Genomic DNA, 18,137 nt, shown 5'->3' on the forward strand with positions numbered 1-18,137 from the left:
TTAAATGTCCATATATACTGAAACTTGTTTCCTGATTCAGTCAGAAAATAATAAGTATCTTCTATGTGCCAGAACATTCCAGAAAAATTATATATTTCGGTTAATTTTTGAGGTTGCATTCAATTTTGTTGAACACAGGTGTTTTGAAATCACTATATTTAATGTAGCTTTATTCTCCTGACATTCTTTTTATTTCATAACTTCTCCTTCCTTTAATTTTTTCATATATAATACACTCATATTCATATACCTTTGTGAAAATTCAAAAGTAAAAAAAAAAACCAAGTGAAGTTTCTGATCACTTGGATCTTGTATTGTAACAGTAAGATACAGCACAAGGCAATGAATGTGTGTAGGATGTAATCTCCTCAGGGATAAATCATATGCAGAATTTTATTCAGTGCAAAAGGGTAGAAATACTGGAGTGTGTATAATATTTCATAGCGTACGATCTGGGGAAGCCTTTGCATGTTAGATAAAGACCAGAACCAGGACTAGAGTGTGGCCATTGGACTTCTCAAAAGGAAATTCAAACCCGATGCTTAAGAAAAACAAAGAAAAGATGCCACACATGAAAAAAAAAATGAGAAAAGGACTGTTTCATCTGCTATCAGGCCGTATAAAAACCAGTTGGTCAAATAAACATAGAATAGGCACAGGAAAAACAAGTTTTGTATTGTTTCATGTTAAAAAAAAAAGCCAAATTGTGTGGTTATTAGCACATTTCCTATTTGAATTATTGTTTATTTCATTTGCTCATTTTCTTTGTTAGAGTTACCTATCTCAAAGTGTTTTGACACAGAAAAGAAATCATGTTTGTCATTTGGTAAATTTATCTTTGTCTTTTATTATTTTTGTTGGGCATCAGAGGAATATAACAGGAGTTGGAATGTCTCCAAAACTAAGGAAAGGACTATCTGAGCTTATTAGACCTTTTCTGCCCACCCCAGGTCCAGTTAATGCTTCTCTCTCTTTCTCTCTCTCTGTTTATTGAGCAATTTTTAAAATATTTCTTTAAACACAAGGCAGAAAATGGCAATACCAAAATGGAGCCTCAAGGTTGCATGTGCATGGGAGATTTCCATACTGGAATTTCTGAGCACCGTTTCTGTATGCTCCTGAGGAAAGATAATTTGATATTGACAACTTGTCTGATATCCATTCCGTTTTAACAGTGTGACTGAGATGAGAAGAGCATGTGAGTAACAGAGCTCCAGGAGGCCATGGTGTGCTGCATGCACGTATGCATTCAGGCATACACGTGTGTGTGTGCGTGTGTGTGTGTGTGTGTATGCTCTTTTGCATGCTTTGGAGCAAGAGCAGGTTTCAGAGAAAGAGGACCTAGGCTTCCTATTCCAAAATATACCTCATAAGAAAAACACCAAAATGCAAGGCAATAGAGAGAAATAAAGAAGGGATGCATCTTAATTCATGAGACACCTCTGCAATTGTATCAATAAAGTGCAAATGTAAACACCATCTGGACAGAGGGACTCCTTGTGTCTTTATGTTTCAGAAGCTACAAGGCCATCTCATTCCTCATTCCTCTGGCACCATCTCTCATCATTCTCCTCTTGTTCATTTCCTTGCCATACCGGCTTCCTTGTTGGCCTTGAACATCTGAAATAACCACGTTCCACAGGGTCTTTGCATCATTCTTTCTTTCTGCCTTGCACACACATTACAAGGAGCCTTGTGACTCCCCCTTGCCTTCAGTGTGCTCTCTGATTAACTGTCACCTGGTCTGCTGCCCTTGCCTGACTGCCCAGTAAAAATTAACACCCCATCAACACTTTTCTTCTTACCTCTTTCTTTTTCTTCATTGGAGAAGAAAAACATCATCTGACTTAGCACATGGCATTTTCTTTGGTTTGTATTCTTCCTCAGTCATTAGATTGTGAGGACTTTTGTTTCATAGCATCATTGACTTATTGCCTAGACAGTGCCTGGAACATATCAAAATTCAATTTATATTCCTCTAATGCACGAAAGATTTTTCTCCTTAAAACTGTGGAATACATGTCCCTTGGGAAAGGCTGAGGGTGAGAATAGAATTCCTAATGAGAGATGTCCATGGGATTCCCTAACGGAGACCAGACTCACGCACAAAATATGGAAATTAACATCCTATAGAATGGACTTTACCAGAGACTGGAGCATTTAGGATGGGGTGGGTGTTGGTTAAAGGATACAAAATTACAGTGAGATAGGAGACATAAGTTCAAGGGATCTATTGTACAGCGTAGTGACTACAGTTAATGACAATATTTTGCATTCTTGAAAAACGCTAAGGGAGTGGATGCTGCATGTTCGCGCCACAGAAATGATGCCTGTGTGAAACAATGCAGGTGTTAATGAGCTGGATGTAGCCATTTCACTATACATACTTCAAAATATCCTGTTACATGTGAATTATTCATAGAATATTCTCTGTCAACTTAAATTTTTTTTTAAAAAAGAAATTAACTTCTTGACTGTGGAGTATAAATGATAGAATTTCTGACAGGTTAGTAATGCATGTATGTGTCATGGTCTCCTTTTTTTTTTTTTTGGTAGTCACAGCAACCACACGGAACCAGAAGATGATACACGAATTTCAGGATTTCTTCTTCTGGTGTTCTCAGTGGACCCAGAATTGCAGCCCATCCTCTTTGGGCTGTTCCTGGCCATGCACCTGACCACCGTGCTGGGGACCTGCTCATCATCCTGGCCGTCAGCTCAGACTCCCACCTGCACACCCCCATGTACTTCTTCTTGTCCAACCTGTCCTTTGCAGACATCTGTTTTGTGTCCACCACTGTCCCACAGATGCTGGTGAATGTGCAGACACAGAGCAAAGTCATATCCTATGCAGGCTGCATCACCCAGATGTACTTTTTCATACTCTTTGTGGGGTTGGACAGCTTCCTCCTGACCGTGATGGCCTATGACCGGTTTGTGGCCATCTGTCACGCCCTACACTACACGGTCATCATGAGCCTCAGGCTCTGCGGGCTTCTTGTTCTGGGGTCCTGGATCATGGGTGTCCTGCATTCCTCATTACATAGCTTAATGGTGTTGCGGCTAACCTTCTGTATGGACTTGGAAATCCCCCACTTTTTCTGTGAACTTAATCAGATAATCCACCTTGCCTGTTCTGACACCTTTCTTAATGACGTAGTGATGTATTTGGCACCTATGCTGCTGGGTGGGGGGTGTCTTATTGGGATGCTTTACTCTTACTCTAAGATAGTTTCCTCCGTACATGCAATCTCCTCGGCTCAGGGGAAGTGTAAAGCATTTTCCACCTGTGCATCTCACCTCTTGGTTGTCTCCTTATTTTACTGCACAAGCCTAGGGGTGTACCTCGGCTCTGCTGCTACACACAACTCACACTCCAGTGCAACAGCATCGGTGATGTACACAGCGGTCACTCCCATGCTGAGCCCCTTCATCTACAGCCTGAGGAATAAAGACATAAAGAGGGCTCTGAAGGATTCTTTGGGAGGGAAACTAGAACAGGTCCAATTGTCCTGGGGCTGAAGGTAGACCCATGATGGCAGGGCCCAAAGCCCCAGAGCCAGAGATGGCTATTGTTTAATCAGATCACAGATGTAGAAATTATTCATTCTCTTTATTTCCTGAAGTTTCCATTTCTTTGAACTCAACTGCTTTATCAAATTTAAGCAACTTCCTTTATGAAGGTTTCTGCTCTCTCTGATATTAAATAGATTTTTTTCCCTCTGTCATTTTCCTACCTTCCCAAGATTATTCCTAACCTTGGGACAGAAACAATTTGGAGATTCCTATTTGTTCCAAAGAGTGATGAGTTGTCAAAGACCTGTGGAATAAACTGCAATTGACAACTGAGGCCATTTATACAATTTTATTGGAGAAGAATTTCTGAGGCCACAGTTTTTTTCACTTTGTGTCTGCCATTTATGTTTTTGTTAATATGTTTAATTTTATGGATACATCACAGTTGTACATATTTATGGGGTATATGCGATATATAGATACAAGCATATAATGTGTAATGATCAAGTCTGGGTAATGTGGCTATCTATCATCTCAAACATTTATCATTACTTTGTGTTGGGAACATTCCAAAATTATTCTTCTAGTTATTTTGAAATATATAATAAATTACTGTTAACTGTAGCCACCCTATTGTGTTACTGAACACTAGATCTTTTCCCTTCTACCCAACTGTATTTTTGCACCCATTAACCAAACCCTCTTCAACCCCCCTCCCCACTACTCTTCGTAACCTCTGGTAACCACCATTCTGTTCTCTACCTCCAAGAGTTCAAATTTTTTAGCTTCCACATATTGAGTGTAAACATGCGACATTTGGCTTCTTTCACTTAACATAACGACCTCTAGTTCTTCTATCCATGTTGTTGCAAATGATAGGGTCTCATACTTTTTTAAGGCTGAATTGCATTCCATTGTATTTATATACCATATTTTCTTTATCCATTCGTCCACTGGTAGACACTTAGACTGATTCCCTGTCTTGGCCACCGTGAATAGTGCTGCAATGAACATGGGAATGCAGGTATCACTTTAATACTCTGATTTCCTTTCTTTTGGATATATACCCAGCAGTGGGATTTCTGGATCATATGGTAGCTCTATTTTCAGTTTTTTGAGGAATCTCCATGCTGTTTTCCATAGTGGCTGAACTAATTTACATTTCCACCAATAGTGTAAGTGCGTTCCCTTTTCTACACATCCTCACCAACATCACCAATCATAGAGAAACACAAGTCAAAGCCACAATGAGCTATCATCTTACCCCAGTTAAAATGGCTATTATCAAAATGAAGGAGAATAACAAACCTGTCATTCATTTCTCTATCGCTACTGTAACTGCTCCTCCTAATAATGTAGACTTTAACACACTAAGGTGTTTCATAGCTGGGCATGGCATTTTACTCTCCTCACAGGAATCCTGTCCTCTTTCGGCTCAGTGTCCATAGTGCCTGCTATATTCCCTGGTAAAGAGTAGGAAGGCAAAAATTGCTTTTCAAATATATGTTCCAAGTGTAGGCTACACAGAAAGAAAAATTTGCATGAGTCAATTGACTTCATATAGCTTTATAGTCAGAGATGACTGTAAACACAATGTAATAAAATTTTCAACCATACATTGAATTACTATGGAAGATTTGTTTTTGATGATTTACATCTTTTCCTCGAAGGGTGGAAGTTTGGTGTCCACACGTGACAAGGTTTGCTCATCCAAGTGAAGGATTTGTTGTCATGGTCTATGTTATTTTATTGTACCCTCTTGCTGTTTCTACTTGAAAATTCCAGTGCTATCTACAAATAGAACTCTTTACCTTGTCCAGAAAAATATTTTTCCCTTTAACAGATTGTGACATAAGCATTAAAATACAGGTGAGTGGGCAATATGTGTATTTACTCTACCACCAATTTCTTCACTTCTTTTATGATCTAAACTCTTTTCAACCATCGTGGTCAAAGAAAACTCACCCAAAAGCTTGAAATCCAATAATCTCTCTGGGAATGGAGACTTGTGATTCGTGGTCACAAGTTATTCCTACAAAATTACACACATCCTTCCAACCTCATGGTTTCCTGAAAGGGAATCCTAATTGTAGTTTCTTTTTCATACAGTTATCTGGGGAAGAAAAAAAACATGAATAACCAGGTAATCATGAATTCTGCCTTCAAATATCAGAACAAATGTAAAAAAAAAAAAAAAAGGAAGCAGCAGATTATTCTGAATGTCCTCAGTTCCATTGGCATTGATTATTCTATCACTAAGATATTGCTGTATAATAAGTCATCCTGATAGTAAATGGTTTAAGATAATGCTTTTTCTAGTGCCTGGGAGTCTATATTGGAAAAGTCTTCTGGTCTCTGCTGGTCTCCTATGCATCTTTGGTCAGCTGTGACTTGGTTGGAGTTGTTCTATTAATGTTGTATTTGTTCTCTCAAATTTGGGGGTTTTCTGTCTGTAGGCTGGTCTAGGGAGACCATGGTTGGGACAACTGGACACAGCTCCACATACTCTCTCCTGCTACGGCAGGCTAGCCTGGACTTGTCCATATGGCAGAGGCAGAGTTACAATCAAGATATCAGCAGAAACACATCTAGACCCCTTGAGGCATACTGTCACTTCCACCTTATTCTATTGGCCAAAGCAAATTAAAAAAAACAAACAAACCTAAATCTAGCACAGATTCAGAGGTAGAGAAATAGACTCCACCTCTCTATGTGAAGAGTTACAGTCACACTGTGAAAGTCATGGGTATAGAGAAAATCAGTGAAGGGGACATCTCTGCAAATGGTCTACCACCATGCAATTTTCAAGTCAATGGATGGAATTTTATTAGATTCTTCAAGACACAAACATTGAAGAATGATTCCTTCCATCTCCATCCTCAGCAATTGAATACATTTCTTAGAGAACAGAGTGATGAACAGATGATATGTTTAATGAGAAGCCAGGAAAATTCCACTGCTAAGATATAAAGACTCCCCAGATATAAATGTCCCCTTACTGACCCTCCCCTCCAGCTCGCCATTGTTAGACTAAGAAAAAATAAACGTTTTTTTTCTTTTAGATACCTCATCATGTCCATGAATCTTATTCTGACACATTGGTGAATGAGCTGGGGGAACTGTTGTTTCACTGATAACATTTTAATGATGCAGGAGAGCCCCATAAGTGATGCAGGGAAGTATAGAGGAGGGAAGGGTGGACTTTACCTGCCAAAACTCCAGGAACACAGAGATGGACATGCCATGAGCAAGGTCTCCAACTAGAACCTTCTTCAACAGTGGAGGGTCCTTGGGTTTCTCTCAGCCTTACCCTTCTCCCCCTCCACTCTCCTTGTCTCAATTTCTGGGTCTTTTCAATCTCCATAGCATGAGCATTCTTCTCTAGGTCTGATCTTTGCTCTATCTTGTCACTCCTACCCCTGTGACATTTCTTATAATATCAATAGAGGCATGTATAGCCCATTCTTTACATGGAGGAATTGTTTTATTCAAATATAATGTTCAGCTCAATGAATTTCTGCAAATTGAATACAGCCTAGGAACTCTCTCACCTGTGCTACTTTCCAGCACTCTCTCCCACCACCAAGGTAACTACTATTATGACTCTAACATTGTACATTAGTTTTGATTCTTTTTGCATTTTACACAGAGGAATAATACAATGTCTTATTTAATGTCTACCTTATTTCATGAGTTCATCCCTATTATTGTACATGGTTATATTGCAACCATTCTTATTGGTGTATTGTCTTCCATTGTTTGACTACACCCATTTTTATGTATCCCATTCACAAGCCAAGTATCTTCTGTCTCCAGGAAATGCATCTAACCCACAAAGATGCTTTCAGACTCAAAGTCAAGGGTTGGAAAACAAACTTCCAGGCAAATGGAAGCCAAAAGAAAGTGGGGGTAGCTATTCTTATATCAGATAACACAATCTTTAAAATAACAAAAGTAAAGAAAGACAAAGATGGTCACTATATAACGGTGAAATGAAAAATCCAACAAGAAGACTTAACAATTCTTAATATTTATGCACCCAACACAGGAGCACCCAGATACATAAAGCAAACCCTGTTTGATCTAAATAGCATTATAAACAATAATACCAGAGTAGCTGGGGATTTCAACACCCCACTGACTGAACAGGACAGATCCTCTAAACAGAAAATAAGAAGAAATAATGAACTTAAACAGAGCTCTAGAACAAATGTGTCTAACAGACATCTACAGAACATTCCACTCAAATAAAGCTGAACATATATTCTTCTCATCAGCTCATGGAACTTTCTCTAAAATCAATCACATCCTAGGCCACAAATCAGATCTCAACAAATTTTAAAAAACAGAAATTATACCATGTATCTTCTCAGACCACAGTGGTATAAAATTAGAGATCAATTCTAACAGAAACACTTACCACTTCACAAAGTCATGGAAATTAAACAATCTATTGCTGAATGACTCAGGGAGGAGATCCAGATGGAAATCGAAAGATTCTTCAAACTAAATGATAACAGGGACACAAGTTATCCAAATCTGTGGGATACAGCAAAAGCATTCCCAAGAGGAAAACTAATGGAATTAAATTCTCACATCCAAAAGACAGAAAGCTCACAAATCAGCAAACTAATAAACTGTCTCCAGGAACTGAAAATGGAAGAGCAAATTAATTCTAAACCTAGCAGAAGAAAAGAAATAACTAAGATCAGAGCAGAACCAAATGAAATTGATAATAAAAGAACTATACAGAAGATTAATAAAACCAAAAGTTGGTTTTTCAACAAGATAAACAAAATTGACAGCCCTCTTGCTATATTGACAAGGACTGGAAAGGAAAGGACTCCAATAAACTCAATTTGAAATGAAAAAGGAAAGGTCACTACAGATATCACAAAAATACAAAACATTATCTTTGAATACTATAAAAATCTTTATGCCCCCAAACTAGAAAACATGGAGGAAATGGACAAATACTTAGAAACACACAACTTTCCTAGGCTCAATCAGGAAGAAATAGAATTCCTGAATAGACCAATATCAAGCACAGAAATTGAAACAGCAATTAAAACTATTCCAACAAAAATAAAGTCCTGGACCAGATGAGTTCACACCTGAATTTTACCAAACTTACAAAGAAGAACTCATACCTATACTGCAGAAATTATTCCACAACATTAAGAAGGATGGTGTCCTCCCCAGCTCATTGTATAAAGCCAATATTACCTTGATTCCAAAGCCAGAAAAGGACACAACAACAAAAAAAAAGAAAACTACAGACCAATATCCTTCATGAATATAGAGGCAAAAAATCCTCAGCAAAATCTTAGCAAACCAAATCCAATAGTACATAAAAAAAAATAATTCCTCATGACCAGGTGGGCTTTATCCCAGAGATGTAAGGTTGGTTCTCAATTCACCACATAAATAAAAGCAAGAACAAAGACCATATGATTGTCTTGATAGACACAGAAAAAGTATTTGACAAAATGCAGCACACTTTTATGATAAAAACTCTTAACAAAATAGGCATAGGGGCAGGATATACCTTAAAATTATTAAGGCCATATACAATAAACCCACAGCCAGTATCATACTAAATGGGGGAAAATTGAAAGCATTCCTGCTTAGAACTGTAACCAGACAAGGTCGCCCACTGTCTCCACTTCTATTCAACGTAGTGCTGGAAGTCCTTGCCAGAGCAATCAGACAAGAGAGGGGAATTAAATGAGTCCAAATGGGGGCAGAAGAGGTCAAACTCTCACTCTTTGTTGACGATATGATATTATATCTAGAAAATCCAAGGATTCAACCAAGAAACTGCTGGAATTGATAAATGAATTCTGTAAAGTCTCAGGATACAAAATTAATGCACATAAATCAGTGGCATTCATATATGCCAATAATAGTCAAGCCAAAAATCAAATCAAAGACGCAGCACCTTTCACAATAACATCAAAGAAAATTAAATATTTAGGAATATAGTTAACAAGGGAGGTGAGAGACATATACAGGGAGAACTATGAAACACTGAGAAAAAACGTTGTAGAAGATGGAAACAGATGGAAAACCCTGCCACGCTCATGGGTTGGCAGAAACAATACTGTTAAAATGTCTATACTACCTAAAGTGAGTGATCTGCAGAATTAACACAATCTCTATTAAAATACCATCATCATTCTTTACAGATCTAGAAAAAATAATTCTACAATTTGTACAGAACCAGAGAAGACCTCGTATAGCCAAAGCAATCTTAAGCAAAAAGAACAAACTGGAAGGTATCAGTCTACCAGACTTCAAGCTTTACTACAAGGCTGTAGTAACCAAAACAGCATGGTACTGGCACGAGAGCAGAGATACAGACCTTTGGAACAGGACTGAGAACCCAGCTATAAAATCATCCTCATACTGTCATCTAATCTTCGACAAAGCAGACAAAAATAAACATTGGGGAAAAAAAAATCTCTATTCAAGAAATGGTTCTGGGAAACCTGGATAACCACATGCAGAAGATTTAAACTGGACCCCCACCTCTCACCTCTCATGAAGATCAACTGCAAAATTACTCTTTCAGGCTGATTACTCTTTCAGGCTGAAAATAGTCACTCAGAGAGGATGCTCTGTGTCCTACTCTTCTTATTTTCCAGAACTGCTTTAGTAATGTTTGATTTGGGCTCTAAAAAAACCATCTTTTGTCAGTTGTTAAAGAGGGCCTATCCTCTCTGAACTGAAACAACATGGACCATCCAATGGGTTTGTTTTGAACCTGTAAAGATGCAGATACCTGCAGAGTCCTGCCTGTGCAGCCAACCAATTCCCCCATCACTGTACTTTTCTTTTGCATGCCTGAAACTCTCTCTACTTTGCACCTTCAATAGCAATAATAGAACTTGTGGCGAAGTCATTGCAATGGTTTTGTTCGGAGCTGGGTGTGTGGTCCCTGTCCACAACTCCAGCTCAGGACTCAGATGGTCTTGAAATGTGTGCTCATGACTTTGATAGACAAAGAAACTCCATCTTTTTGTTTGTTTGTTTGTTTATCTGTCTTCTTCTTCTTCTTCTTTTTTTTTTTTTTTAGACACAGTCTCACTCTGTTGCCTTGAGTAGAGTGCCATGGCATCAGCCTTGCTCACAGCAACCTCAGACTCCTGGGCTCAAGAGATCTTCCTGCCTCAGCCTCCCAAATAGCTGGGACTACAGGCATGAGCCACCACAACCAGCTAAATTTTTTCTATTTTTAGTCACCTGACTAATTTTTTCCATTTTTAGTAGAGACAGGGTCTCACTCTTGCTCAGGCTGGTCTCTAACTCCTGACCTCAAGGGATCCTGCCACCTGGGCCTCCCAGAGTGCTAGGATTATAGGCATGAGCCACCGTGCCTGGCCAAGAAACTCCATCTTAAATGTTGAAAAAACAATCATGGGAGAGTCCAGTGAGCAAGGGAGGTAGACCCAGGGAGAAGAAAAGAACATCATAAGCAAAGAGCCCCAGGAGAAGGAACATACATATCCGGTATCCAAGATGCTACCAAGGATCCAAAACTGCAGAAAAGAAGTTCCTTTCTATCTTGGTTCCCTGGTTCATGGGAACCAAATTGCTCAGAGACTAGAGTAACAATGGAACAATTAATTTAATGAGCATTCATGAGAATTCAACCTCTGAGGCCTCAGAAATTGTAAATATGCCCTTTCTCCTTTTTCCTACAGCTCAACTGTTCCAGGACCCTCTCAGAGGACGCCTGACACCAACTCCCTGCCCTTCCTCAAAGCTGAATTGAACCTCACTACCCAGGAAAGAAAGGATCAAGGGAACTAGAACCTCAGCAATGCCCTTGGAGCACTTGGTGTGGGAAACAGGTATGGATGGGGGCAGGCAGAACTGTCAAAGGAAGAGCTTTGGCGGCACAAGTGCGGATTAATGTGATGCTAAGAGTCCATTCACTTAAAGCATTCTAATCAATTCCTGTGTCTCTCTCATCTTCTTTTCCTCTTAGCTTCCTCTCGGCTTGCTTCCCCTCTCTCTCTTCCAGAACCCAATTCTGAGGATCTCTCACCTCCTGAACAGTGGTCAACCTTCTCTTAGATCCCCAATATCTCCCAAAATTTCTAACCCAGCCATCTGAGCCGAATTTCTGGAGCCATTACAAGTACCTCCATTCCCTCTATCAAAGATGCTCCTGTTTTCTTTCATCTGTAATATCTTATTCATTCATTCATTCATTCATCCATTCATTCATTCAAGAAACATTCCCTGGGATTCCATGTGGTTAGCATTGACAAGCCCATCATGTATGTCTTCTGATGTTAGTTTACTTAATGTCTCTGTGTCTCCGTCTCCACCTTTGTAAAGTGAGGATAATAGTGATACCCAACTTCATAGGGTTACTACGAGGATTAAATTAGATCGGCCTTATGATCCAGCAATCCCACTGCTGGGTGTATATATCCAAAAGAAAGGAAACCAGTGTATTAAAGAGATGTCTGCACTTCCATGTTTACTGTGGCACTATTCACAACAGCCAAGACATATAATCAACCCGAGTGCCCATCAGCAGATGACTGAGTAAAGGAAATGTGGTGTGTATGCACAATGGAATACCATTAAGAATGAAGGCTGGGCGCGGTGGCTCACGCCTATAATCCTAACACTCTGGGAGGCCGAGGAGGGTGGATTGCTCGAAGTCAGAAGTTCGAGACCAGCCTGAGCGAGAGTGAGACCCCATCTCTACTAAAAATAGAAAGAAATTATCTGGACAACTAAAAATATATAGAGAGAAAAAATTAGGCGGGCATGGTGGCGCATGCCTGTAGTCCCAGCTACTCGGGAGGCTGAGGCAGGAGGATTGCTTAAGCCCAGGAGTTTGAGGTTGCTGTGAGCTAGGCTGATGCCACGGCACTCACTCTAGCCTGGGCAACAGAGCGAGACTCTGTCTCAAAAAAAAAAAGAATGAAATCCTGTCATTGGCTGCAACATGGATGAGCCTAGAGGTCATTACGCCAAGTGAAATAAGACACACATCGCATGTTTTCACTCATATGTGGGAGCTAAAAAAGGGGATCTCATGGAGGTCAAGTGTAGAATGATGGTTATCAGAGGCTGGGAAGGGTAGGGAGAGGGGGAGGGATGAAGAGAGGTTGGTTAATAGGTATAAAAATACAGTCAGACAAAAGGAATAGGTTCCAGTGTTTGTAGTGTGTCTAGAGTTAACAGTAATGTATTGTATATTTCAAAATAGCTCGAAGAGAACATTTGAAATGTTCTCAACATGATAAACGTTTGGGGTGATAGATATTCCAATTACCCTGATGTGATCATTACGCATTGCATGCTTACATCAAAATATCACATGGACCCCATAAATATGTGCAATTATGTCTCAATTTTTAAAAATAATTACACTAAATATTTTTGAGTAAACTATGAGGGTTAAATCCAAACAGATTGTGCATTGACAGTTTTTTAATAGTCTCTAACATCTAGTGATCACCTGTTCATGTTAATTATTATCATTGCATTGCTATAAATATTTTCATTCATTAAATAAAAAATAGTGATGATGATAATAAAATGAACTAAGACATATAAAACAGCACAAGTGCTTGACATAAGCTAATAATAGCTTAATAGATTTTAGCTATTGTTACTCTCGTTTGTTGAGTATTTACAAGTTTCCAGTTTCTGTTCCAAGAGTTTTATTTTTTTAAGCTATGAAGGGCTTTATTGCACAAATTATTCTAATCACATTCCCAGTAATAACTCCTACAGGTTTGGCATGACTCATTTTAAAAAAGTCATTAAATCATAAAAAAGGGTTCCATCAAATTTTAAAGGATTTTTTAAACTTTTAAAAAAAATTACAGACTATTACAGGGGTACACACGTTTTGGTTACACAATTTGCTTTTGTACAGTTTGAGGGGGAAGGAGGGGATGGGTACACTCACACTGAACCAGGAGCTTTTTTTTAATTTTTGTTAATATTTGAAATGATTGAGATCTATTTTCCAAGAGCTCCAACTATACACACAAATGCTACTTTTATTCTCTCTTGGAACCATGTTTTCTGTTACTTTTTATTTTCAGATAATTTAGAGTGACAGAAAAGTCACAGAGACAGTTGCCATAGTGACAAAAATGTTAGGAACCAGGTAGAAGCAAGGGTTGCAAAACATCCTGGATGTGCTCTACGCCACCGAACACCACCTTAGAATGGCTACTGCTTTTTACATACGTGTTTGCTATCAGCTGCCTTAGCAATATCATGTTCAGTTAAAATACATTTTCAGCTACCAATCCATCACCTGCAGCCAAGCCATCATCTGAGAACAATGATACGCTGCCTTTTCAATACCGAGGTCTTTTATTTTTTTTTCTCCTTGTACTGCCTTAATTGGTTCCAGGGCACTGATAAATAATTAATAATGAGACACGTTTTCTTTTTTAATACTTAAAGGATAATTCTGCTATTGTGTCTGCCAGAGGGCCTCACCAAGGAATTTTTGGAGGTAAGTTTTGTCGTTTTTTAAATTCCTTCCTTGGTTTTTGATCTGTTATGCTCCATCTTGAATCAACTTCAGACACATATTTTCCCAGAAATTAAGTTTGTTTCTTGGAGATTTTCACATTTTTGACATGGAGTTATAGGTAACATTTTCTTGCAAAGCTGAGTATTTCCTTATGTCTGTGTTCATTTTTCTCATTCCTAATTCTAGGCATTTCTGTTCTCTCTTTTTATCCCTTTCCTTAGACTTCTAATTTTTTCTATTTGTTAGTGTTTGGTAAAGAATTAACTGTGGACTTTGTTTTTCAGTTCTAGAATCTTTCTTCTTTTTAGTGCATTAACTCTGTTCTTACCTTTTTTTTTTTTTTAAGAGATGGGGTCTCACTCTGCCACCCAGGATGGAGTGCAGTGGCACAACCACATCTCACTGTAACCTCAAACTTCTTGGCTCAAGCGATCCTTCTGCCTCAGCCTCCAGAGTAGCTCGGACTGCAGGTGCACACCCCCGGTCTGACTAATTTCTTTTATTTTTTGTAGAGATGGGGTCTCTCCCACCTCGACCTCCCACAGTGCTGGGATTACAGGCATGAACCACTATGCCTGGCCTTTTATTTTTATTAACTGCTACTTTCTGTTTGAACTAGGTTCATTTTGTGAAATTTTTATTACCAGTATCTTCAAATTTTAAAGTTTTTATTTCCTGAGGATACACTACGTATGTATTTATTTGCAACTTCTGAAAAGTATGCTAGAAAATGAATCTAAAAATCAAGACTGATGTTACCACTCAAAGATAATCCTTGTTCATATTTTGGTGTATGTTATAGATAATTTTTCTGTACAAATATATGTGTAATTACACAAGATCTATATGCTGGTTTAATTTTTCCAGCCCAGAAAAGGAGACCAAGTATCTTTTCATAGCAGTATCTGAAATGTTATTTCTCTTTCCATATGATGGAATTTTCCATTCTTATTCTTTTTCACAAAGGACTTTTTAATTCCCTCAGTAAACAAGTTACCTTATTTTTAATTTCATTTTTATAGATTCATAGTAAGAATGAAACTTTTCTCAAATATTTATTACCCTTTTTACATTTTGTTTTATGAATCTTTAATACTCTCTTCCTTTCCCCCAGAAATTCATCGATCTTTCTGTGATTCATAATTGTCTTTATAGATTAGAGATATTAACATTTATCAAATAGATCATTTGTGTATCCCGTTTTCTGTGTGGCACATTTTCTCATTCAGAATTTTTCAATTTGTGGTTCCAATTACTGATCTTTCCTTCTCTTATTTCTGCTAAAGATTTTTTATTCAGAAAGAATTTCTACTTTCAAAGATTATACATGTATAAATTTGTATTATCTATATATGTATCTATGTTTTCTTCAGATAGCTTATGTAGTCTCTTGTTCCATATTTAAAGTTTGAAATTCACTTGGGAATATAGAGATAGAATTTAACATTCTTTTTCTAAATAGTTAATTAATCATTAAACACTTATTCGTAACTTTTTTTAAAAAAATTAAGGAAATATCTAAATTTTTAAACACTGAGAAAGGCCATTTACAGATTATCCTAAGAGAAGGAAATATAAAATTAAAATTAATCTAAGCTGTATTTATTTTTAAGAATACTTAGAAAGAAAGTAAATGTCCAAAACGAGTATATTTTAAAGAGCTATTTCCATAGGGGGGAATATTTTGATGGGATAAGAAGCAAATGACAGAAAATGTGCGTAAGATTCACTTCTATATTTAGAAAATCTAGGAATTCTGTATTTTAAAACTCCATTTTTGTTAAGTTTATGTAGGTAAATTGATAATATAAATGAAATGTAAACAATGATTAATAAGGCTGGGCCCAGTGGCTCACACCTGTAAGCACTTTGGGAGGCTGAGATGGGAGGATCGCTTGAAGCCAGGAGTTTGAGACCAGCCTGGACAACACAGTGAGACCCCCATCTCTACAAAAAATGGAAAAAAGAATTAACCAGGCATGGTGGTACACACTACAGTCTTAGCTACTTGGGAGGTTAAGACAGAAGGATCACTTGAGCCCAGGAGTTCAGTGAGCTATGATTGCACCCCTACACTCCAGCCTGGGCAGCAGAGCAATACCCCAATCTCAAAAGAAAATAAAACAATGATTAATAATAACAGTGGCCATTTTGTTTTAGCAGAAGGAGCATCCAAGGTTCAGAGGATTTAACATGTAGAAATTACAGAAATGCAACACAATAGAAGAAAGACTCTTTCGACGATCGAAAAAAATCTGCCTAGAATCAGGGAATTCTTATTCCCACGTGAATTGGGCAGAAAAGCAAGAGTGGCCACCAGGGATGCTGGGCAAGGGCTGATTGCTTAGGGATGCAGGCAAGCCCTGGAGCAGCAGTCCTCAAACTTGGGTGTGCATGAGAATTCCCAAGAGGGCTTGTTAAAACCCAGAATGCTGGCACCATTTCTGGAGTATACAATTCAGTTGATCCAGTGGGTCTGATAAGGCACATTTCTCACGAGTTCCCAGGTGATGCTGATTGATGTTGCTGTTCCAGGGACCACAGTTTGAGAACCACTGAGGTAGAGACAATTTTTCCAGGTAGCAATAGTAACTGCAGCTTGTCAGCAAAGAGATCCAATGATTAGCCAAAATGCATAACTTCTTGAGTTCCCCGGGTTTGAATAAAGGATATTACAATCATTCTGGGGAATGCCTATTTGGAGCAAATTTTGTGTTGCTTTTCTCTCTCTCTCTTCCTCTCTCTCTCTCTCTCTCTCTCTCTCTCTCCTTCTGGACAAACCCAGCAGCCCCATTTAGAAAAGAAACCAGACAAGAGTTGGAAACTTCCTCCTCCTGGGATTCGTAGAGGACTCTGACTTGCAGCCCGTCCTCTTTGGGCTGTTCCTGTCCATGTACCTGGTCGCTGTGCTTGGGAACCTGCTCATCATCCTGGCCACTATCTCAGACTCCCACCTGCACACCCCCATGTACTTCTTCCTCTCCAACCTGTCCTTTTCTGACATCTGCTTGGTCTCGACCACTGTCCCAAAGATGCTGGTGAACATGCAGACACGGAGCAAAGTCATAACGTATGAAGGCTGTCTTGGCCAGATATTTATTTCACTGTGTTTGGATGCCTGGACAATTTACTCCTGACCGTGATGGCCTATGACCGGTTTGTGGCCGTCTGTCACCCCCTGCACTACACGGGCACCATGACCCCCCGGCTCTGTGGGCTGCTGGCTCAGGCGTCCTGGTGCGTCAGTGTCGTGGGCTCCCTGCTGGAGACCTTGCCTGTTTTGAAACTGTCCTGCGCAAACGTGGAAATCCCACACTTTTTTTGTGATCTTCCCGAAGTCCTGAAGCTTGCCTGTTCTGACACCCTCGTTAATAACATAGTGTTGTATTTTGTCACCATCGTCCTAGCTGTTTGTCCTCTCTCTGGGATCTTCTTCTCTTATTCTCGGATTTTCTCCTCTGTCCTGAGAATTTCATCGGCCAGGGGCAAGAACAAAGCCTTTTCCACCTGTGGGTCTCACCTCTCTGTGGTTTCCTCGTTCTATGGCACAGGGCTTGGGGTCTACCTCAGCTCTGCGGCCACACCATCCTCTAGGACAAGTTTGGTGGCCTCGGTGATGTACACCATGGTCACCCCCATGCTGAACCCCTTCATCTACAGCCTGAAGAACAGGGACATGAAGGGGGCCTTGGGGAGACTCCTGGGCAAGGCAACGCCTCTCAATGAATTACCCAAGGCCTCTCATGAGTAGCAATGTGCACAATACTAAGAACCAGAAAACCTGGCCCCCTTCAGCTAATATTTTGACTACTTCTGTTTTTATGTGTATTTTTTTTGGTGTCTCTGCTTTTATTTCCCCCAGAATATTATGGGGATACAAGCATTTTGGTTACATAAATTGCTTTTGTACCATTTAAGTCAAAGTGTGCCCATCCCCCAGATAGTGTGCATTGTATCTGTTAGGTGTGGATTTACTCATCCCCTTCCCCCAACCTCGTTTTATTTCCAATGAATGTTATTTCCATCTGTGCACGTAAGTGTTGATCGATTGGTTCCAATTTAACAGTGAGTACATCTCGTGCTTGTTTTTCCATTC

The 18,137-nt window shown here is 39.1% G+C and overlaps 2 protein-coding genes across 2 annotated transcripts; both read left to right on the forward strand.

Annotated features, from left to right (window-relative positions):
- The first annotated feature begins 2,563 nt into the window (after positions 1 to 2,563).
- LOC123636780 (olfactory receptor 7A17-like) lies at positions 2,564 to 3,968 on the forward strand. Its single transcript, XM_045549353.1, is given in 2 exon segments — positions 2,564 to 2,690; positions 2,693 to 3,968. Coding segments are annotated over 2 exon segments (852 nt in total). The 5' UTR covers positions 2,564 to 2,668; the 3' UTR covers positions 3,523 to 3,968.
- A 12,423-nt stretch (positions 3,969 to 16,391) lies between these two features.
- Positions 16,392 to 17,878, forward strand: LOC123638365 (olfactory receptor 7C2-like). The gene is given in 3 exon segments (XM_045552009.1): positions 16,392 to 16,397; positions 16,840 to 17,134; positions 17,137 to 17,878. Coding segments are annotated over 3 exon segments (957 nt in total). The 3' UTR covers positions 17,793 to 17,878.
- The last annotated feature ends 259 nt before the right edge of the window (positions 17,879 to 18,137 follow it).

The sequence above is a fragment of the Lemur catta genome, chromosome 1 (genome assembly GCF_020740605.2).
Source record: "Lemur catta isolate mLemCat1 chromosome 1, mLemCat1.pri, whole genome shotgun sequence".
Taxonomy (NCBI): Eukaryota; Metazoa; Chordata; class Mammalia; order Primates; family Lemuridae; genus Lemur; species Lemur catta.